Source organism: Hemitrygon akajei, chromosome 15, assembly GCF_048418815.1.
Source record: "Hemitrygon akajei chromosome 15, sHemAka1.3, whole genome shotgun sequence".
Classification (NCBI taxonomy): domain Eukaryota; kingdom Metazoa; phylum Chordata; class Chondrichthyes; order Myliobatiformes; family Dasyatidae; genus Hemitrygon; species Hemitrygon akajei.
Genome location: NC_133138.1, coordinates 62,944,559 through 62,967,569, shown reverse-complemented (window position 1 = coordinate 62,967,569; position 23,011 = coordinate 62,944,559). Strand labels below are relative to the sequence as shown.

The window sequence follows — 23,011 nt, the reverse complement described above, 5'->3', positions numbered from 1 at the left end:
ATCTTGAATACCAATTGACTGAATCTTCTTGACTAACCTCCCATGCGGGACCTTGTCAAAGGCCTTGCTGAAGTCTATGGAGGCAACCACTGGCTTGCCTTCATCAACTTTCCTGGTAACTTCTTTGAAAACTCTTTAAGTTGACGCATATGGCAATATGGTAGGCTAATTGTGTTGAGGAAGAAGATCAGCTGTAATGAAATGGCACAGCAGACTTGAGGTGCTGAATTGCCATCTCCTGATCCAATTTCTTATGTTTTTTTGGGCCTACTTATGTCTCCACCTCCTTCAATGAATTATTCCTCTCACAGCTTGGTATAACCTGAATTTGGAAATACCACATGCCAAAATGCCACACTTCCGGTCCAAACTTCATGGTCACCACTGTGACTGTGATCAAAGTTACTGGACAGATACCTAAGCTGGTGATAAAGAAGTCTTTATTCATCATAACAAGCAGGCATCATTCTGATGACACTCTTGTTAGAGGGTCACAAACTCAAAGTACATCACATTTTTATATCCTTAAGATCAATAGGTGATTTAATACAGTTTCAATCCTTATAACCATATAACCATACAATGACACCATGTACTTTCAATACTTTGGACTGACAATGCTTCATTTGAATTGCATATCTGATGTGGAGAACTGCATATCTCAGGATCTTCAAATACCCTTGTTAAGTGCAAGCTTTCTTGAATTGATTTACATGCTAATTACTCAATCCCACAGTTGCCTGTATTGGTGCAGGGCGATTAACATAACCCCATTGTTTCAAATGTTGTCTGCTGGATATGCAATCTTTTAGTTTGTGGGGCAGCCTGTGCTTTTAACTTCAATTTACTGCTTTCAGTTTACAATATGCACTGCAGATACTAATTCCTGCTTGAATTAGTATCTGCTATATTCACAAAACTCCAGAATACTCCCTAACAGTCACTGCCCTGACAAGCCCAGTAGCTACACAATGCTTTTGTGGGTGTGTGCTTTCCAACACCATGGTAGACAGGCTGCTTTGGCTTTTCTGTGATGTGCAGGGGCCACAAGCAACACCCGGGCGTGGTTAGTGGAAAGAAAGCCCTATTCATGGTGACCTGATGGCATCTGGCTCCTTAAGACCAAAAGACCCTAAGACATAGGGGCAGAAGTAGGCCATTCAGCCCATTGGGTCTGCTACACCATTCAACCATGGGTCGATCCAATTCTTCCAGTCATCCCCACTCCCCTGCCTTCAGCCCATACCCTATGATGCCCTAGCTAATCAAGCACATGTCTATCTCTGCCTTAAATACACCCAATGACTTGGCCTCTACAGCCGCTCATGGCAACAAATTCTACAGATTTATAACCTTTCTGACTAAAGTAATTTCTCTGCATCTCTGTTCTAAATGGATGTCCTTCAATCCTGAAGTCGTGGCCTCTTGTCCTAGACTCCCCTACCATGGGAAATAACTTTGCCATATCTAATCTGTTCAGGCCTCTTAACATTCTGAATGTCTTTATGAGATCCCCCCTCATTCTCCTGAACTCCAGGGAATACAGCCCAAGAGCTGTCGGACTTTCCTCATATGGTAAACCTTTCATTCCGGAAACCATTCTTGAGAATCTTCTCTGAACCCTCTCCAATGTCAGTATATCCTTTCTAAAATAAGGAGCCCAAAACTGCACACAATACTCCAAGTGTGGTCTCATGAGTGCCATATAGAGCCTCAAAATCACATCCGTGCTCTTATATTGTTTACCTCTAGAAATGAATGCCAACATTGCATTCGTCTTCTTCACCACTGACTCAGCCTGAAGGTTAACCTTACACAGGACTCCCAAGTCCCTTTGCATCTCTGCATTTTGAATTCTAAATAATAGTCTGCCCATTTATTTCTTCCACCAAAGTACATGACCATGCACTTTCCAACATTGTATTTCATTTGTCACTTCTTTGCCCATTCCCCTAAACTATCTAAGTCTCTCTGCAGGCTCTCTGTTTCCTCAACACTACCCGCTCCTCCACCTATCTTTGTATCATCTGCAAATTTAGCCACAAATCCATCAATCCCATTGTCCAAATCATTGACATACGTCATAAAAAGTGGTGGTCCCAACACCGACCCCTGTGGAACTCCACTGGTAACTGGCAGCCAGCCAGAATAGGTTCCCTTTACTCCCATTCTCTGTTTTCTTCTGATCAGCTAATGCTCCACCCATGCTAGTAACTTCCCTGTAATTCCATGGGTGGAGCAGACTTATGTGTGGCACCTTGTCAAAAGCCTTCTGAAAATACAATTACATCACATCTACTGCATCTCCTTTGTCTATCCCTGCTTGTAATCTCCTCAAAGAATTGTAGTACATTTGTTAGGCTGTATTTTCCTTTCAGGAAACCATGCTGGCTTTGGCCTATCTTGTCTCGTGCCTCCAGGTACTCTGTAATCTCATCCCTAACAATCGATTCCAACAACTTCCTAACCACTGATGTCGGGCTAACAGGTCTATAGTTTCCTTTCTGCTGCCCCTCACCCTTCTTAAATAGCGGAGTAACATTTGCAATTTTCCAGTCATCTGGTACAATACCAGAATCTATCGATTCTTGAAAGATCATTGTTAATGCCTCCGCAATCTCTCCAGTTACTTCCTTCAGAGCTCGAGAGTGCATTCCATCAGGTCCAGGAGATTTATCCACCCTCAGACCATTAAGCTTCCTGAGCACCTTCTCAGTCATAATTTTCACTGCTTCTCTGACACCCTTGAATGTCAGGTATAGTGCAGATGTCGTTCTCTGTGAAGACTGATGCAAAAACCGCATTCAGTTCCTCTGCCACCTCTACATTTTCATTATAATATCTCCAGCGTAATTTTCTATTGGCCCTGCCTCCTACACCAGTCTCTCAGCCATGCATTAATATGCCTGATCATGCTATTCTTGCGCTTGTTAGCATGTGGCACAGGCAGCAATCCTGAGACTACTACTCTGGAGGTCCTGCTTTTCAGCTTCCTAACTAACTCCCTGAATGCTCTCTTCAGGACCTCCTCCCTTTTTCTACCTATGTCATTGGTATCAACATGTACTAAGACTTCTGGCTGTTCACACTCTCCCTTCGGAAGACTCTGCACCCGATTCAAGACATAGAAACATAGAAAATAGGTGCAGGAGTAGGCCATTCGGCCCTTCGAGCCTGCACTGCCATTCAGTATGATCATGGCTGATCATCCAACTCAGAACCCTGTACCTGCTTTCTCTCCATACCCCCTGATCCCTTTAGCCACAAGGGCCATATCTAACTCCCTCTTAAATATAGCCAATGAACCGGCCTCAATTGTTTCCTGTGGCAGAGAATTCCACAGATTCACCACTCTCTGTGTGAAGAAGTTTTTCCTCATCTCGGTCCTAAAAGGCTTCCCCTTTATCCTTAAACTGTGACCCCTCGTTCTGGACTTCCCCAACATTGGAAACAATCTTCTTGCATCTAGCCTGTCCAATCCCTTTAGAATTTTATACGTTTCAATAAGATCCCCCCTCAATCTTCTAAATTCCAGTGAGTATAAGCCTAGTCGGTCCAGTCTTTCTTCATATGAAAGTCCTGCCATCCCAGGAATCAATCTGGTGAACCTTCTCTGTACTCCCTCTATGGCAAGAATGTCTTTCCTCAGATTAGGGGACCAAAACTGCACACAATATTCTAGGTGCGGTCTCACCAAGGCTGAACCCTGGCACCTGGGAAGCAACTCACCACGTGGGTATCTCTATCAGGCTGACAGAACTGTCTGTTCTCCTAACTTCTGCACTGCAGTACACAGTTATAGAAGATCACTATACTCAGCCACACGCACTGCAGTTGTCTTTCAGTTCGCAATAAATAAGTGTATATCATGATTTCCTGCTAGATGCACAAATCAGAGTGCCAAAACGGAACAATGTGCTTTGATTGTGAAAGGAATACAGAAAAATATGCCTTTTAAAAAAGTCTCTGTTTTTACATTTAGTTTTCTTCTGCCACAGCTGTCCTCCTCCTTTACATCTTCACAAAATCTATTCCAAGCATACAAGCCTTTGCAGAAATGCCTATGTCAAATATCAGGAAATGTATGAGATAAGATTAAGGCAGCAGAGCAGTTCATTACTGTCATTCTGTTGTGAAAGTAACTTTGTTTCTGCTCAGCTGTACTCTTTGACAATACAAAAGATCTACATCTGGGATTGCGAGGGAACTTTATACAAAACTTGGAGATCCTGCACATAAGAGAATATGGCACGTTTACTCCACAATTCACTGTCTCTTATTCAAAAACAACTGATCTACAGTGTAAAATGTAGCTATTATAAATTAATTGGAAAATTGTCTATCCACTACAATTATTTAAATTATTAATTTTGTGGAACTGTTTTCTCTCTCTCTCTCTCTCTCTCTCTCTTTCAATATCTCAATATTTTAATATTCCAATGATTCGTTACGAATTTGTTTCCAAATTTTTGCCATGAATAATGTTCTGGATTTTACTTCACTCTGTTCAAAAACAAAAATGCAATATAACTGGAGACTGGAGGGTTGTCTTACATTGTTTGTGAATATTATTGATTTAGTTTTGAGAAGTTCTTAAGTTTAAAACTATGTGCGAGTCATTCATGGCCTCTTCTACTGCCAATGCTCCATTTTGGTCCATCTCGGCAGCCTCCAATCTGATGGCACGAATGTTAATTTCTCTGGATTCTGGTAATTTCTCCACCTCCCCCCTCTCTTTCTCCATTCCATATTCTGGTTCCCATCTCATCCTTTCTCTTCTTCTCACCTCCCTCTGGTGACCCTCCTCCCTCCCTTTTTTCCCGTGGTCCACTAGCCCATCCTATCAGGTTCCCTCTTCTTCAGCCCCTACATTTCCCACCTCTCAGCTCCCTACTTCTTACTTCATTCCCCCTCCCTCACCTACCCACCTTACCTCTCGCCTGGCTTGACCTATATATCACCTGCTAGCTTGTACACTTTCCCCTTCCCCTGCCTTCTATTTCTGGCTTAATCCCCCTTCTTTTCCAGTCCTGATGACAGGTCTCAGCCTGGAACATCAACTACTTATTCCCCCCTCCCCCCTCCACCATAGATGTTTCCTGACCTGCTGAGTTCCTCCAGCATTTTGTATGTTGCTCTGGATTTCCAGCATCTGCAGAATCTCTTGTACTTATTCAAATATAATATCGCTGCTGTCTAATTTTGTCAATAAGATATGGGGAGTCAAAATTGTTCATGGCAGTCAATCTTCAAACATCTGAGCTGTCAGGTTTATAATTCCTTGTAATTAATTAAAGAACCAGCGTCAAATGTATATTATCTGTGTATATTTGTCAAAGGAACCAATCAGCAAGTCTCCATAAAATACGTGACCTTAATTTGCATTTCCAAAATAAAAATCCTATTCAGCAGTAACTCTTGCCATAGATTGGAAAGGCCATTCTTTATATATGTGTTGTTTATTTCAAGGCTGGTACAATAAAGGAACAGGATTTAACTGATTTCCAATCAGCTACAAGTCAAATGACACAGTGATGTCATTTTATTTTGTCTTTATAAGCTAAAGACGCAGAGCTGCCCATAATATAATGTGGCATGTTCACCCCAGAATTCACTGTCCCTTATTCAAAAAGAACAACTGAGCTACAGTGCAAAATAAAGCTGCTAAAAATTAATTAGTAATGGTGAATCCACTGTAATTTATTCCAGGTCAAGATGGCACCAATGTGCAACGCTCCCTTGATCCACTCCATTCCAGGTGCCATCTTGACCTGGAATAAATCTTCCATAACTGGAATATATCTTCCAGATAGCCCAGGAAAATGTCTATTTTACTTCTTTTACATCTGTTTTTTTCACCATAACTGTTTTTTTTTAAACTTCCAGAGCCTACTATTTACACTTTGGAGATCGATTGAGTGATCCTGCGCTTTGCTGTCTCCGAGAAGTGATTCTGGGAAGTGAGCACGTACTCGGACGGCCGTGATGCGGGGAAACTTAAAGATGGGACACAGGCCGATGTTCAACTCCATTTCACTGGTTGAATGTCCATTAATCATTGAGGAAGGCTGAGTCATAGAGGTGAATGTGGAAGGCGAGTGAGAGTTCAGTGCCGACTGCCTGCCATCTGATTGCTGCCGGAGAAGGGGTCAGTGTGGCTCGTTGTGGAGGGCAGGTAGGCCTGTCTGCATCTGTGTAGCATCCCTTTCTTTTGCTGAAGTTGGAGGATGATACCCTGTTTCTGCGTTTATGGACGGTGGACATTTTCAGACTTTTGGCTTTTATATTCTGTGTTTTTCATCCATTTATCTTCCGTTTTGTTGTGTGAGGGGAAGGGGTTTGGGGGTTGATGTCTTTGATGCATTCTGTTAGTTTTTTGTGTGGGGGAGGGGGTTTGGGGATTGATCATCGGAATGTTGTTCCTTTTTTGTGTGTGTGCGGGTAGGTGGGTTTGATGTCTTACTCTGAATAACTTTCATGATCTTTCTCTGTTTCCTGGCCATCTGGAGAAGATAACTCTCAGAGTTGTATATGGATACATACTTTATTAAATGAACCTTTGAATTTATTTACATCAATAGTAATTAAAGCTAATAAACTATATAAGTAAAGATTTTGACTCCCTTATGTTGTGAGATGGATGTAAGAAATACAAAAAAAATCTAATTCTTATAGTTAGCTCTGAGCTGTCAAAGAATGGGTCTGGAAGTTTGGTCACTGTGCTCACTTGTCGGGTATTGTTAAGAGTTCCTCAACATCTTTCAAAATGTATTGTGTATTATAGACCTTATTTGCACTCTGCAAATTTTATCTCATTTTTACTCTGCACTGTACCAGCAGTTATGGTCGAAATGACAATAAAAGTTGACTTGACTTGACTTGACTTTACAAAGTCAGAGTGAAAATCACAGTGCATTTTTCACCTGCTCATTTTATTTGTATTTTAATAGTAGTCCCTTAAAATCTGGATATTTATTGAACAAATGAAGAATTAGCTACATTTCTAACATGTAGATTTACACAAGTACACCAAAAGCTTGGGCCTTTATTCTGGATGAAGATTGCAAGTTTATAAGAAATGAGAGTTCATTAACTATGATTGAGTTAGGGAGCTGGCACAGCTTGCATACGGAATCTACGGAAAGAGGGTTTTGCTGTTACTTACATCCGTTAAGTGGAGAATCAATGCCTACATTCTGTAGGTATTCCCTACTTGTTGTAGAACTTCGTGTTGTCCAGGGGTCATTGTCGTAACTCCCTGATCGAGCCTTCATTTCCTCCTTCAGAATTAATCGATTAATGCCACTCTGTATCTAAAATAAGGGAAGCAAGAAAATCAAATTGCACCTTTGCCAAAACAATAATTCAGTTTTTTAAAACTATCCCAGAGGCATAATTACACAGATCTTGGTAATACACTGGTGAACAATGAATAGGACTTTATCACCAATTTATATGCCTTGAATAAAATGACAATGTACACATCATTAATATCAATTATTTAAAAATGCAACCTGTTGTATTATGTTAGAAGCACCCACAAGATGTTATCACCCACATGAAAGCATATAAAAAGCACATGCATTGAAAATACCAATTTATAATCAGATTCATGGTCCAAAAGCACTTGACTCGTTTTACCAAAGCCTCATGAAAAGTATTAACTATGTCTTATTGAAATGAAAGTGAATTTTTGCAGGCTGTTGACTTTTAAACCATGCAATGGCAAGAGCACAATGACTTTCAGCAGCCATTATTTCTAATAGCCAGCACTGCTGCATATCCTGTTGGCCTACAACCTCTGTCTGATAAGGAGATACTGTCAGGTTCCAGAACTAATTGGACAATCCTCTCTAAATAATTTGTATTCAAAAATAATGTACTGTCAATACAGAGAAATGCTTGTGTTAACAACTAGCAGATGGCCATGAGATATTATCAAAAACATTAATGCCTGTTGGCGTGCACGGCTTTGAAGTAGGCCAATGTGCTATAATAAAAAGTCACTGCTATCCTGCAAGTAAGTTGCCACATAATTTATTTCATTTGGAGATACAGCACGATAACAGGCCCTTCTGGCCTATTGAGCCTCTGCCGCCAAATTACACCTGTGTGACCAACTAACCTACTAACCTGTATGTTGTTGGAATGTGGGAGGAAATTGGAGCATCTGGAGGAAATACACACGGTCACGGGGAGAGCATACAAACTCTTTACAAACAGTGGTGTAATTGAACCCAGGTCACCAACACTGTAAAAGTGTAATGCTTTGCTACCATGCCACTCCAATATATATATAAACACTATACAAATAAACACAAATTCACCAGATAACATACTGATTTGCTGTGCATTGCTGTCTGAAGAACTTTAACTGGACTGAAATCCTAAGGGCTCTATGTTTCCCACACAATGAGACTTTATAAAACACTGGTGAGGCCTCATTTGGAGTATTTTTGAGCAGTTTTGGGTCCTTTTATCTAAGTAAGGATGTGCTGACTTTGGAGAGGGTTCAAAGGAGGATCATGAAAATTATTCCGGGATTGAAAGGCTTGTCATATGAGGAGTGTTTAATGGCTCTGAACCTCCACTCACTAGAATTCAGAAGAAAGAGGGGTGACCTATCGAATGTCGAAGTGGCTCGATAGAGTGGATGTGAAGAGAATCTGGAGAGGGCGTTTCCTATGGTGAGGGTATCTGAGACCAGAGGACATAGCCTCAGAATAGAGAAATGTCCATTTAGAACAGAGACCAGGAGGAATTTCTTTAGCTAGAGTGTGGGAATTCATTTCCACAGGGGGCTGTGGAGGCCAAGTCATTGGGTATACTCAAAGCAGAGGTTGATAGTTTCTTGATTGGTCAGGGCATGAGGCGATACAGGAAGAAGGCAGGAGATTGGGACTGAGAGGGAAAATGAATCAACCATGATAAAATGGTGGAGCAGACTCATTGGACCAAATGGCCTAATTCTACTTCTATATTTTATGGTCTTATATTATTGTAAACATTCTGCATATTATAGTAGAAATTTCCTCCATTTACTCCAATCTCATTTGCCTGCATTAGCTCCATATTCTTCAATACCTTGCTTATTTAAGTACCTCTTAGCTACAATGATTGTATCTAACTCCATCATCTCCTCTGGCAGTGAGCTCCAGATGTCAACCACTTGTTGTGTAAAATGTTTTCCACTCAAGATCCCTTTTAAAAATGCTTCTTCACACTTAAGCCTTTGCTCTCTTGTTTCGATACCCCTATCATGAGAAAAGCTCATCCCTATGCCTCTTATAACTTGATATACTTCTATCAAGTAACCCTTAAAGCTTCCTTTGCTCCAGGGAAAATAAGCACTGCTTATCCGCTTTTTCTCGATAGCTAGAGCCCTCGGATCCAGGCAATACCCTAGAGAATTGATCTGCACCACCTCCAACATAGCTATCTCCTTCCTATATTACTTATCTAGCGACTGTGACTGGTCGTGAGGTGATGTCAAAATGGATTGAAAGTTCAGAAGTGATCAAATACTTCAAAGTCCTGGAGATGCTGAATTGATCCTGATCGCTGATGTTGGATGTATGGACTTTGCACCTTCTCCTTGTGTCATTGTGTATTTCACCAGATGCTCTGGTTTCCCCGTGTCCCAAAGACACAGTGGCTGGTAGGTTAATTGGCTAATCGTACTGTAGACGGGTGGCAGCAGATTTGTGGGAGAAATGTATCAGCATGTGACTGAAAATGGGTTACATGGAATCAGGTGGGGAAATGGGATTGTTCTCACAGGTAGCATTGAGCGGATGGGATTTTAGAGACACTGTGGTGACAGATGTATCCAACAATTAATTCACAAGAGAGGCGAAATTTAAAATGGCACCTGTAGGCCACCGGATCACACTGCAAGCCATGCAAGAAAAGAGCAATAAAAATACTGATTTTGAACATACTCCTGGAGGGAGCTACCTAATTCCTAATGAACTTATGAAGCATAATTATCTTAGTATTTATAATATGAAGACTACAATGCAATTATCAGAAGTGACCGGTCCTTGAAACGACCACATTGCTGCTACTGCTGCAGAACTAAGAAAAGACCAAATAATGCCATGGCTAACCAAAACTGAAGCTGCAACTGGGCACTGAAAGTGACATGAGCTTTCTGAAATTTGTACTTTTCTGTAGTGAAGGTAAATGCCTACCAGTTCTCACAATGATAATGTCAGAAATCCTAACCGACTTGCATCATTCCAAGAATTTCACTTAATATATTGGCTGTGAGTCCTGTTGAATGCTGGATGATGCTGAGGTACGTCCCAGGATGCACTGGGACACGTTATCAGTGATGTAACCTGGGATGATGGGGTGTATTTGGTCTTTCAACATCAGACACCCTCACCCAGGTGACGCAGCCAGGGTTGATCAGGTCCTGGTTTGTGTCCCAGCAGCACTGGTCCATGGGTCACACTGCTTGACCCATAGCAATCTGGAGTTTCGCTCAGCAGCTTCTGTGACAGTCCAGATGGCTCTTTTCTTTGCAGCCCCCATAATGCCATGAAGAGTAGGTTCTGCACAGTGAGCAGCCAGAAAGACCTCTACACCCCACCTCTATTAGCTCACAATGTGTCCACCACCCCACCTCTCGCTCTGCCTCTACCAGCTCCTGGTATTTGCCTTTCTTACGCTCAAATGCCTCCTCAATCCAGTCTTCTCAAGGAACTGTCAGTTCTACCATGACCATCTGCTTCGAGGTTTCTGATAGGCTTCATTGATGATGATGCGAGGAGATCAGGGAAGTTTAATTGCTTGCCAAGATCAACTTTGAAATAAGCATGCATATATATGTTCTGTTTATTTACAATATAGATTTCTTTGCTTTTCCTTCATCGATATGACTGCAGTGAATGTGCCAAATATCTGCCTACTCATGTTATTGAAAAAACTGTTATTGTTTATGAATATATAAAGTACCTGGAGGTGTTGACTTTTGTGGAACTACACCACAGGTGCAAAGCATAATCTCAGAATAGCATAGAAGAAAAATATTGGTGTGTACGAACATGAACGATGTCAAGATGTCATTAATGTATATTTAGATTTAATATCTAAACATTATCAAATGTCATCTTAGAATTGACACATGCTGATTTTCAATTTATTAATGGTTTTACTGAATTATCTGAATATATAATGTAAAAAATGCTTGGGATTAATCCAGAAGATGTTCAGATCAATTGGACCTGCAACAGTCTTCTAATTCTTGCATCTTCTTGGTGTTTACATAAGGATTTCTGTTCGAAATGCATTGTCTAATCAATAACTGGGATTACCTACTGTAGTAAATTTTGAATCATTTGAGATAAAGTTCATACCCTCTGAATACCCTGGTCCCAAATATTTTGGCCATCGTCTTCAGCACCAGAAGAAGATCTTCGACTCCATCTTGAGGCTAAAATACAAGACCGATCTATCACAAACAATCTTCAGTTATCAGTAGGTGAACCAAAGCAGAATATTTTCAGTTACCAGGCTGACCATATTGTCCTCCCAATTCTGCCATTAAAAAAAATTCAAAAATTGTCCAATTTCTCTTAAGCTGTTGCCATAAGAACAGCACTGGGTGGTGACTGAATCCATTATTCTTAATCAATAAACTAGTTAATTCATTTTTATTGCAAATCAGTCCAGAATTCCTTATTAATATTTTTACTAACACTCTCTTGTAGCTCCATTCATTTTGCTGTGAGGAAAAGAAAACAAACTCTATGGATCTTCTAGTACAATTATTGGAGCCGTGCTCGATGTCATAAGACTTTATGCTTAAACTCAGATGATATTGCTTTGCTTAGTTTAAAATAATCTTAGTCTTACTCCTGACAATGACATAAATTACTTGAAAGGGTACTTACCTTTGTGCATAGAAGCTATAAAAAGCTTATTGTTTTCAAATGATATTTGAATTACCTTTGGCTTAAATATACTCTTGTAAACTAAGCATTAAAATACTTTATTTAAAATTCATTCTGCTACATATTATAATTAATTATGACTATGTCATTTTGCTCTGGTGTAAATGTTTTGTTACGAATGATTGAAAGATATACAATGGAAGGCAGCTGGCTTTCAAATGAGCAGTATATATTTGACAAAAGTGTAGCATATTTTATTATTAAAATGAATTTATCATTAGAACATAATAGTATGATGGATTTAAATTGAGATAAAACACACTCTGAAAAATATAACAATTCACAATTTGAATTAAATATTAATATTAAGGATATAGTAGTGAAATTTACAGCAAAATTTCTGATTTTAGGCCTGTGTAGGAATTCTAAGGTGCCTGCATCCACCTAATTTGATAATTAGATCTTTGTAATCTTAAACACAATATCATTTTGAACATACATAGCAATAGTTTGAATTACAGACAAGAATGGCATCTATATTTAACTGCTACAGATACTTTGGTTTATATTATATTTTCTTTTTAGTTTCCAATACTATATAATGTAACACCAATATAAGAAAGTCAACTCTATGATATTTTCCTGGAAGGTCCGGGCAGTGTTCTTTTCTAGGCACCAGCAATATTTAGCAAATAACTTTGATTGATTTAACTCAGATTTTGATTTAACTAAGCAAGGAAAATCTGAATACTGTTGTAGTTAACAAGGCACAAAATGTACATTGTATATTGATTTCACCACAGCACATTCTGATTAACAGAGAAATGAAGCTATTACCAAAGTCTGTTTACTCTTGTATTGAGTTCACTCTTCCACTCAATTTTAGCTTCTTAATTACTTAATTAATTTTAATGTTTAAAAGTTTATTTTGCTTCAATTAATTTCCTTCCTAATGAAGTAGCAATTGTGAAACAGGAAAATAACGTCATACCATTCTTTAAAAAAATAACCTAGGCAAAAAGTGGGTAACTAGAGGCTAGTTAACTTAACATTGATAGTTGGGATAATGCTTGATACTATCATTAAGGAAAAAATAGTGAGAAATCTGGATAGAAGAGGTTCATCAGCTAGGCACAGCATGGACTCATGAAGGGCAAGTTCTGTCTGGCAAACTTTGAGGATATAATAAGCACATTGGTAGAGGGGAACAGGTGGATGCTGTGCACTTGGATTTCTAGAAAGCATTCAATAAGGTGCCACATAACAGACTTCTCCATAAGATAAGGATGCATGGAGTTGGGGGTAAGTATTAGTATGGACGGTTAACTGGTTAATCAATAGAAGGCAGAGAATTGGGATAAATAGGTGTTTTTCTGGTTGGCCTAATTCTACTCCTATATCTTTTGGTCTTATGGGTCAGGACACAAATGTTCATGATATACTACATATTTTATAATCTGGAAGAGGATACTGAGTATAATGTATCTAAGTTTGCTGGTGACACTAAACTGGGTGGAAAAGCAAATAGTGCAGAGGATGTGGAGAGCCTGCAGAGAGATACAATCAGGTTAAGTGAGTGGGACTAGTCTGGCAGATAGAGTACAATGCTTGTAGCTGTGAGATCATTCACTTTGGAAGGAAAAGTAGAAAATCAGATTATTATTTAAATGGTGAAAGAGGGACTTGGGAGTACTTGGACATGAATCATAAAAGGTTGCTTTGCAGATGCAACAAATGATCAAGAGCACAAATTGAATGTGGGGCTTTATTGTTCAAGGGAGAGGGATTGAATCTAACAGCAAGGAAGTTATGCTACAGTCGTACAGGGTATTGCTGAGGCCTTACATGAGGATAGATATACTGACTTTGGGGGTGTTGCAGAGGAGGTTCACCAGGCTGATTCTGGAGATGAGGAAGTTAGCCTATGGAGAGAGGTTGAAACATCTAAGGCTATAATTGCTGGAATTCAGAAGAATGAGAGGTGAATCTATAACAGCTGCTTCCACTGGTAAGTTGGACTAGAACTAACCGACATAACCTCCAGATTTAGGGGAATATATTTAGGGCTGAGATAAGGAGAAACTGCTTTTCCTAGAGAGTAGTGAATCTATGGAATTCTCAGCTCAGGGAATCACTAGAGGCTACCTCATTTAAGACACAGTTACACAGATTTTTGCATAATAGGGGAATTAACAGTTATGGGAAAAGTCAGGTAGGTGGAGCTGAGTCCATGACCAGATCTGCCATGATCCAGTTGAATGGTGGAGCTGGCTCAAAGGGGCAGATGCCCTACACCTGTTCATATTTCATATGTATTTATGAAATCATATTTCTATTTTTTATACTTTGATTAGACTGCAAACACTATGAGAAATACTTTTTTATTTTCATGTGGTGAGTAGGAATTTTAGCTTCCAAGTTTAAGTTGAAGATTATTGTCATTTGACTACACACATATACAACCAAATGAACCAACATTCCTCCAGACCACTCCCCAACAACAGATATGGATACTGATTACATGTTTCCACTAATATAATATATGCATTACTTATTAAATAAAATGCTCATTAACATCTATCTATTTGGATGCTTACCTTTAGGCGAAGTTGGGTATTGCCAATACTCTGGCTCTGCCTGCTGGAATATATCAGGAGAGTATGCTGCAGGATATCTTGCAGACTGTACAATATCCTCGCTGGTTTTGCTTTTTGTTGCTATGTACACATATTCTGAGAAATAAATGCACCATGGTTAGAGTGTGATATACATAATTTGTTTCAATATCTTTTCCTCCTGCTGCTCACCAATAGGGGGAATAGATTTCTTCTGTTCTATTGATCTTTCTCTGAGGGCTAATTCATTGATCCAATTCTCACTTCATATTAACACAGAAACTGAAAAGCAACCAGGTGCAGCCCCCAGATGATCTCCACTTTCCTACTGTTGCAAGGTAAGCTGCGGAGAAAGCTAATTATCAGTTGACTCAGCAAATTTACATCAAACCTATAACCTTCTTAGTGTTGTGGCAGGCAATAGTTTTCCCTACAAGTTCATCTGTGGAGATAAAAATGAAATTTCTTTGGCTCTTGTTGAATGTAAGAATAAAAAAAAAATTATTTCCAGCAAATGACATAAGTGCCAATACAATGAAGCAGAGTTAAATTATATACAATGCCTTCCATTGTCCATCCTGCACAAATTGCTTTAGCAAAACTATGTAGACTGTATTCAAAGAAGAAATTTAAAAAAACAATAATAATATCATAGTGCAGGCAAATTATATGCCTGAACATGTTTTATTCAAAGCTACTCAGAACATACGTGTCTTTATAATATATTCATCAAGCAATGGTGTCAATATTCTTTCTGGCCCTACCAATAGCTAAGCATATTAATTTACTAAAATAAATTAGAAGTGCAGTAAATTCCACTTGCATTAAACTGGCTGGGTGAATGTTAGCACAGATTAAATAAATGGTATCAGCTTAATATACTATCACTGTGTTCTATAGTATTTACTGTAACTGGAACTGAATTTCAATGTCATGTTACTTTATTGACTTATCTAGGCATTGGATGAACAACATCAGATAGAAATGGGCAGCTGCTCAAATTGGTAGTATGACATTACTAGCATCCTATGTAGATTTGCGCTGGGGTCTCAACTTTGATGATGGCAGTGGAAGCCACATATTAAAGCTTGCCAAAAGGTCAAAGATAGGAAAAAATGTAAGGTCTGTAAGTAGAAATGTCAAATGACAAAGAAATAACAGGACCAAATTTACATCAGCAGCAATGCTGCTGGCTTTCACACATCTCTTGGTAATCACCCCAGCAGGAATGTGCAGAACCTACTGGGAAGGTTCTTCATGGGGAGGCCTCCATGTGTCAAAAGGGCCCTTTTTATCATAATGGGGTATCATGTGGGCAGGTCCTAATCGCAAACCAGCTCCTAGAATGTCAAATCCGAAAATCTGTTTTTTTAAAATACTCAATATATTTCTGAAACTTCCAAATGTGCTTCTACATGCTGTGGACATTCAGAAGCAATCAGAAAGATTAGTACATATGGGTCCTTGATGATTGGCAAGAATATAGTGGCTTTTTTCTGTATTATATGAGTCTATGAGTCTCTATTTTGAGGGGAAATTGTCATTCCTTCCTAGAAACTTAAAACATCTCTTCATGATATGTTTTGTACAAAGTTTAACAAAATAAATCAGAAAGATCATATTTATTTAACTTATGTAAAGTAGGAAATGCTGCAATTCAAATCACAAATTGAAAAAGTGACAAGAGTTGGATGTCATTTTCAACAGGATAGCTAATTGACGTTACTCTCTGGTGCTGAGTTTCTGTGAGCTCAGTGTCATAGAGGCTGCTGGAGGAAAAAGGGAAGAACACATAAACAGAAGAGAGTGTTTTGTGAGGATGTGAGACTGTTGATGACCATATTGCTCTTCCTCTTCCTCAACATACTAGTACTTACCCTTTCAAGCCAGGTCTTTTCACAAACAGGTAGCTACAATGTTGTTAGGGCCCTTTGCAAATCATAAGACTCCAACTTGTAAATGAGTCTTTTGTCTGCTTTGAACAGGTACTTTATGGAGAAACTCAGAGTAAAGTAGGGATGAAACTGTGAAAGTCTACCTTAACGTTGCCCTGTGCACAGAAAGTTAAAATCTCCTCCAAAAGTTTGGTGCTAATATTTTAATATATCTAGTTTAAAAATACATCAATCATCATCAATGCATTCATATCTCTTGGTGAACTTTGATGCATATAGGATCACTACACAGATGACTGCATATAAACCTCAAATTCAAGAAAATGGATACAGCAAGCTATCGCTTGTATTGGAAGGGTTTTGTCTTTGTTACTTCACAATGTTTTCTCTCTCAGATATGATGGTGACTAATACAGCTTAATTATGATCATGCTGATGAAACCTGAACACATTTAATTACTTAGCTTGGAAGATAAACTTATTAATTATCCATTTCTACACACACACACAACCTCTTCTGAGTGTTTGGGCATTTACTGAGTATTTTTTTAAGCCTTACAAATATGGTTTGTTTAACGCAAATGTCACAATACAGGAGGCAGGTACTGCGAACTCCAGGTGTAATTTCATTAAAAGGTCCTTTAATTTACATTAATTGATTTAGTAATTGCATTAATGCCAAAATTCTGACTTCAGTTTTAAATTTTACGAAGATATCATTCTGTCTTTTCCTTATCAGTATGACCTGTTCTTCTGAGAACATTAACACCAGCAAATCTACTTACACACAATATACAATGGGGTCAACATAGACTATCTTATTACAGCTGTGAGGAAACACTCATTAGTATGCCATCTTCTGTCTCTGCCTGATAGGAAATGTCACTGGAGCCAGGAATGAAACCCGCTGAATAACATTGCAATGTCAAACGCTAAGTGTTTACCAGAGCATCGATCAGAGTACCTCCCTAACCCAACTGGCTCAGGTTTCTAACGTGAATATTGAGAACGTAATCACTAGGCAAACCAAGCTGCTTATCTATGTCCTATTAATAACATTTATCCGAATTTATAACACTGGACAAATTTCCCAGTGGATTGGGATATTACAGAGAAATAGGATAAGCACACAGGCAAAATGTGAACTGCAAATACTGTGAAAGGATTGCAACAGAAATGACACACAGAGCAAATGAACAGTATGATGCAGTTTCCAGAAGGGAAGTTTCCACCATTAGGAGTTCATTTTGTTCTGCTTACATTAAAGGTCAGCTAACGCAAATCCCAATAAAAGTGGCCAAATAAATCCTTGTGCAAGCAGATATAGAACATCTGACAGGAAAAGAAGTCGCTGCCAATGATCTGAGGTCAGGATTTTCCCGATAAGAAGATAATGATAAAAAGATTATCTTTATTTGTCACATATACATCAAAACATTCAATGAAGTGTGTTGTTTGCACAGTCTGAGGACGTGCTATGGGCAACTCACAAGTGTTGCCACGTGTCTGGTGCCAACGTATCGTCCCTACAACTTACTAACCTTTATGAACCATTAAATCTTTCAAATGTGGGAGGAAACTGGAGCATCAGAGAACACCTATGCAGTCGCAGAGAGAACATGTAAACTCCTTACAGGCAGCAGCAAGAATTGAACCTGATCACTGGCACCGTAGAAGCTTTTGGCTGGCTGCAATGCTACCGTGCCACTAAACACTTATAATATCTCACTGAAGACCAGTTCAAGTTCCGTGTGTCTTTGCAACATCAGCAAACTGTTTCGTATGCCATCACATACAAATACTAGAGAGGGAAAAAACCCACTCTTCATTGTCTGAAAGAGGGACTGAATGAGAATGTGATGGCAGTAGGTTATGGGAGCATTCCTCATAAGGCAGGATGCCTCTCAAATGTGGCAATGCTATTTCTATCATCGTCATTCTCATATCAGTAACCATCAATATTAAAAAAAAGACACAAGAAAGCCAAAACAAAGCAAGAACTGTTCAGAGCATTTCAGTGATTGCTCTCATAAAACTATCCTTTATTCCTCCAGGTAGTAAAGGACAACCAATGAATACCTCATGATATGCACAACCTGGAATGTTAGTAGCTATTCTGTTACATTCATGATTTGTAACCTTGGTCTACACTGTTTGGGTGATTTTGAACTTATTTCTCAAAGCACTTAAATGAACATTGTGTAACTATGTAAAAATCTGCTATAACAGATAATCCTCACTTGCCTTTCCACTAAATTTAAACACAGTAAGTTTCTCCTTTCTGAACAAATTATATTCTACTTTGCTTTGGTGCAGAGCCCCTGAGTATATGAAGCTTTTCTACCAGCATTCAGTGTTATTGATTAATTGCATTTATGTGAACCGCACTTTTAAATTCTGCTGTTGAATCTTGTTCACAGTAGCAGAAACATGGCCCTTAAGGTTATTTATTACTGCTGTACTAAAGATTAATTTAAATTGTATGTTAAAGAAGTAAATACTGCTCTACAACTTTGCCCCATGACATGCAAATCATGGGCTCCAATGGTTTCAAAATAGTTGGTAAGAAATGCCCACATACTCCAGCTAGACGTACACTATCCAGCAGATTAATATGTTTATTGTCCTTCACTTCTGTATATAAGGTGTTGAATACTGGATTAATGTGCCCCTGCTAAAATTATTTTGGCTTGAGGCAGTTTTTGCTGGTGTGCCCAGAGATTCAAGTACATTACTCTCCAGACACATGCTTTCTAAATTTAGTTGAACACGTATCAACTGAATGAGCCTGTCCAAGTATATATCAACAGTAAATTCTCTGTATTTTTGCAATCTGAGCTGGCTCCTTTTTCTGCCTGAAAAGATGGCCTTTAAATTTAAAGTGCATCTTGAATTTAGCATACTTTAATATCTCTGCTTGAACAAGCACGACTGACATTATAACTGACATACCAGGCAAAGGAAAGCTCAACTTAAGCGGCTTTTTCTGATTTTTAATTAGTTTTCTTCTGATCAACTGTATGCACTAACTTCAAGCTAACACCACATAATGCTCAATGAAATTTTATGAAAAGATTATAAGGAATAGAAATATTTCTTGAATAATTGGATGTTCTCCTATATTAATGTAATATTGCAGTGATTACCTTAGAAATGTTTAACGTATTATATGAGAAAGATATTTAGAGCTTGTCAATAAGTGTATTTCCATTATTGAACAAGTTCAGATTTTCAAGCCCAAGTTCTCATTGACCGATCATCCAGTGAATGTTGCTATAACTTGTGACAATTTGGCTGAGTCATGGGAGGTATTATTAGAGGGCTGGAATAGTACAATGAATACTAAGAGATGCTTCTCTTTGGGTCAAAATAATTATAACTTCCAAATGCCAACTGCTATTCTTGCATCTTTTGTGGCAGTTATTAAGATTATGAGACCTGTATACCTTATTGGTGATAATAGTCACCTTTTGTAATTTGGTAATTTTATTGTGCTGTGCAAGCTTTTTATGTGCTGCTGAGACAATCACTGAAACTCACCAACATTTCTTAATGCACCCGATGCATAATGGAAAATTAAATTGTAAACATCTACGTGGCTGATGCAGCAGCATACAAGTCTGCTGATATTGGCGCAATCTGTATGCAAAGCACATTGTCATTGGACTTTGAATGTGTGGCAGGATGGAGTTCTGCCACAGAAGAAAGAAGGCCTGGCTGAAGGTGTCCATCTTGCCTGCTTTGTTGCTATGATGTCCACAATTGAACGCTGACTCCTTCAAAGCTCCCACCATGCCAAGAGGTCATGTAAGTTAACTTGTGGCTTCTGATGAGATCCCTGAGCACATGTACAGTTATTGAGCACAGCAGTAGTAAAGGCCTAGCAATTCTATCCTTGACATGGATAATGCCTTGTACACCATGTTCAAATAATCATCCACTTCGGTAAAAGTGCATATGCATATGTGGTTATTAGTTATTAACCATCGTAATTTTTGTAGATGCATTGTATTTCTTTCTATAGTACAGGACTAATTATCCAATTATTCACATGAAATTGATAGCCAATAACACGGCACATTTTAAGCTAAGAATTCATCTTCCTACCAGTTATTCTAGCAAGTAACGCTATTTTACATAGAATACATGCTAGAAATATCCATTGTTCCAGTAATAAAAGATGTACAACAATCACCTTTATTTGGCGAATATAAACAAGGATGCAGAAATATAGAACGGAGTTCATCACGGTATGAACCTTGTATTTGCATGTAATTAAAGATACAAACCATGCTCTTAGAAGTAATTAGACGGATTAATTACAAGTCTAGATAGATTATAATACTGATGAGACATTTGTTTTAGATATGAGTTAGTTGCTTCAATGTTTCATTCTCAATACAGTAAATCTTCTTAGCATCTTTGCAACCATAATTGCATTCCTCTTAATGATACAAAATGGAAGACATATTGTTGATTTTGAATCTCTTGGTTCTCTAAGAGACATGCATTGAAATTCACAGATTGAATAAATATATTAAAGTAACCAAGATTACTTACAGCATATTGATGAGCCAAGGCCCAGTTAGCAGGCAGGAAAAGAAACAAGCATCAGAGTGAGGAATGTAAGCAGGAGGATATGGAAGAAAAATATATACTGAAGAGAAAATATCTCTATTTTAGCATGGTGTGGAGGGCAACAAAGTGCAAATTCATGTCTATTTTATTTATAGTTCAATACTGAACTGTAGGTTTTAAATTGTCTGTTGCAGAAAAGTACAAACAATGCTTTTTCCATCATAATCACTGTAATATATACGTACAGCAGCTACAGTGATGTATGTATGTTCAAAGAATTATTGCTTATTTCACCTGGGGGAGAAAATCAATTTACATGTTTCTAATATTTATTTACTGTAAATAAAAACGATCAGTCTCCTTCATTATTAAGCATGAAGAAAATGTTTAATAATGGAAGACTGCTATTGTGCATAATGAACCTGTGAATTAAACTGGTGCCCAAACAATGGAATGATACAGGGTTTCTTTTTTTGATTCAAATTCAGTGAAATGATACTCATATAGGAGAAATTGCCTTCTCAAATACATAACATTTGTTTATTTTTCTTATATGCTGCAAACCAGATTGAATTGGTGATTGCTATGAAAAAAAAATAACCAGGAACCAGAATACTCATTCAAAATAAAAGACGATCTATGTGTTGGTAGTCAGTTTGAAAAATTTCTAGGAAGCAAACAAAAACAACAATTTCCTCTGGTGCAAATAAGTCTTAGTAAAGTATATTTATCATAAGGATGCTTACTATTTTCTTTGAAATGGTCTGAAAGAATTGTGTGGAATAGTGATGCAGGATAATGTATGCAAGGTATTTTCTCAAAATCTAGAAGAAAGGTATATTTACTAAATCTGCAAACTGAAAATTTAAGTACAGAGAAGTTCTCTGCATTAGAGTCGCTTGATAAGACACAAAGAATTATTCTTAAAAGTATTTAGCTCATAAGCTTTAGTTCAACTGTATTTTACTGAACAAGCTCTACATTTAAAAATACTGTAAACATTAAAAGACTTATGTGTAAGAATCATGCAGATAGTACCATGTCGCTTATAGATAGGGGGCTTCCGGTAGATATTAGAACTTTCTCCACTAGCTGAAGAAAAAGAGAAGAAAGCAAGGATAGCAATTGTTAATACAGCAAAATGCAATGTACTGACATAGTGTGTCATATAGAATAGTTCTTCATTCTGAAATAGCATTAATTAAGAAGGTCTTGCTTCAGTTAGCTATTGAATCGCAATAATATACAGTAAATTACATAAGATTTCACTTTAGTCCTGTAATTTATTTTAATTAGAGTGTAATTTCAACACTGAATCCAATCCTTGTGTCAACTTGATACTTCCTGAATTGTAGTAATATCCAAAACTTCAGATACCTTTAACTAAGTCTATATTGTGGATTAATTCATTTTACTTGCTATGTTTTTGAGACTTTTTTTTTCCAAGTTCAAGTTTATTGTCATCTGACTGTAATATATACAACCACATGAAACAAGGTTTCTCTGGGCCTTGGTGCATCTACAAAACATATATCACATATTTTTTCATGTAATATGCCATGAAAGTGGCCTTATAAATAAATGAAGCAAATCCAATGACTGTTAACAGCATGAGGACATGATCCTGAAGCATAGCATTGCATTGCAGTAATGGTGCTTGCCTCTACAATTACACACCATGCCAGTTTCATTGAAAAGAAAATCACCAGAAAGCCAACAGACAAATAAATGATGCAAAGTGTTGGCACATTCATGGCATAAACAAATGCTGCATTTTAGTTTCATAAAGCAACTGTCACTATTTAGAACCTACAGTATATGAAGTAAATTTATGCCTGATCATTAATATGTCATATTCCATTGGTTGTGTATCACACATTAGTAGGTAAAAATGGAGATTTACAAACAAGTTATTGTGAGGCTGTGGCCCAAAAGTAGAAATGACCCTTCCTTAAACACTAACATTCTACATAGATTTTCCAAACTTACTGTTGGTGTTGGTTTTTACTCTAGAAAACAAATA

At 38.1% G+C, this 23,011-nt stretch overlaps 1 protein-coding gene and 1 long non-coding RNA gene across 11 annotated transcripts in view; one reads left to right on the top strand and one right to left on the bottom strand.

Moving 5' to 3' along the window:
- LOC140739410 (uncharacterized) overlaps positions 1–23,011 on the top strand; it is a 972,090-nt gene that overhangs the window by 466,432 nt on the left and 482,647 nt on the right. The gene's annotated exons all lie outside the window — the stretch shown is intronic.
- The window catches only part of ablim3 (actin binding LIM protein family, member 3), a 293,274-nt gene that overhangs the window by 19,443 nt on the left and 250,820 nt on the right, over positions 1–23,011 (bottom strand). For 7 of the 10 annotated variants that reach the window (XM_073067675.1, XM_073067684.1, XM_073067677.1 and 4 more), the window contains 4 exons: positions 22,027–22,080; positions 14,498–14,617; positions 11,364–11,440; positions 7,166–7,313 (listed from right to left, as the gene is read on the bottom strand). In XM_073067675.1, coding sequence (XP_072923776.1) covers positions 7,166–7,313; positions 11,364–11,440; positions 14,498–14,617; positions 22,027–22,080 — 399 coding nt within the window. Of the gene's footprint in view, positions 1–7,165; positions 7,314–11,363; positions 11,441–14,497; positions 14,633–22,026; positions 22,081–23,011 lie in introns of all 10 variants that reach the window. The other 3 variants (XM_073067679.1, XM_073067683.1, XM_073067680.1) reach the window with 2 other exon arrangements.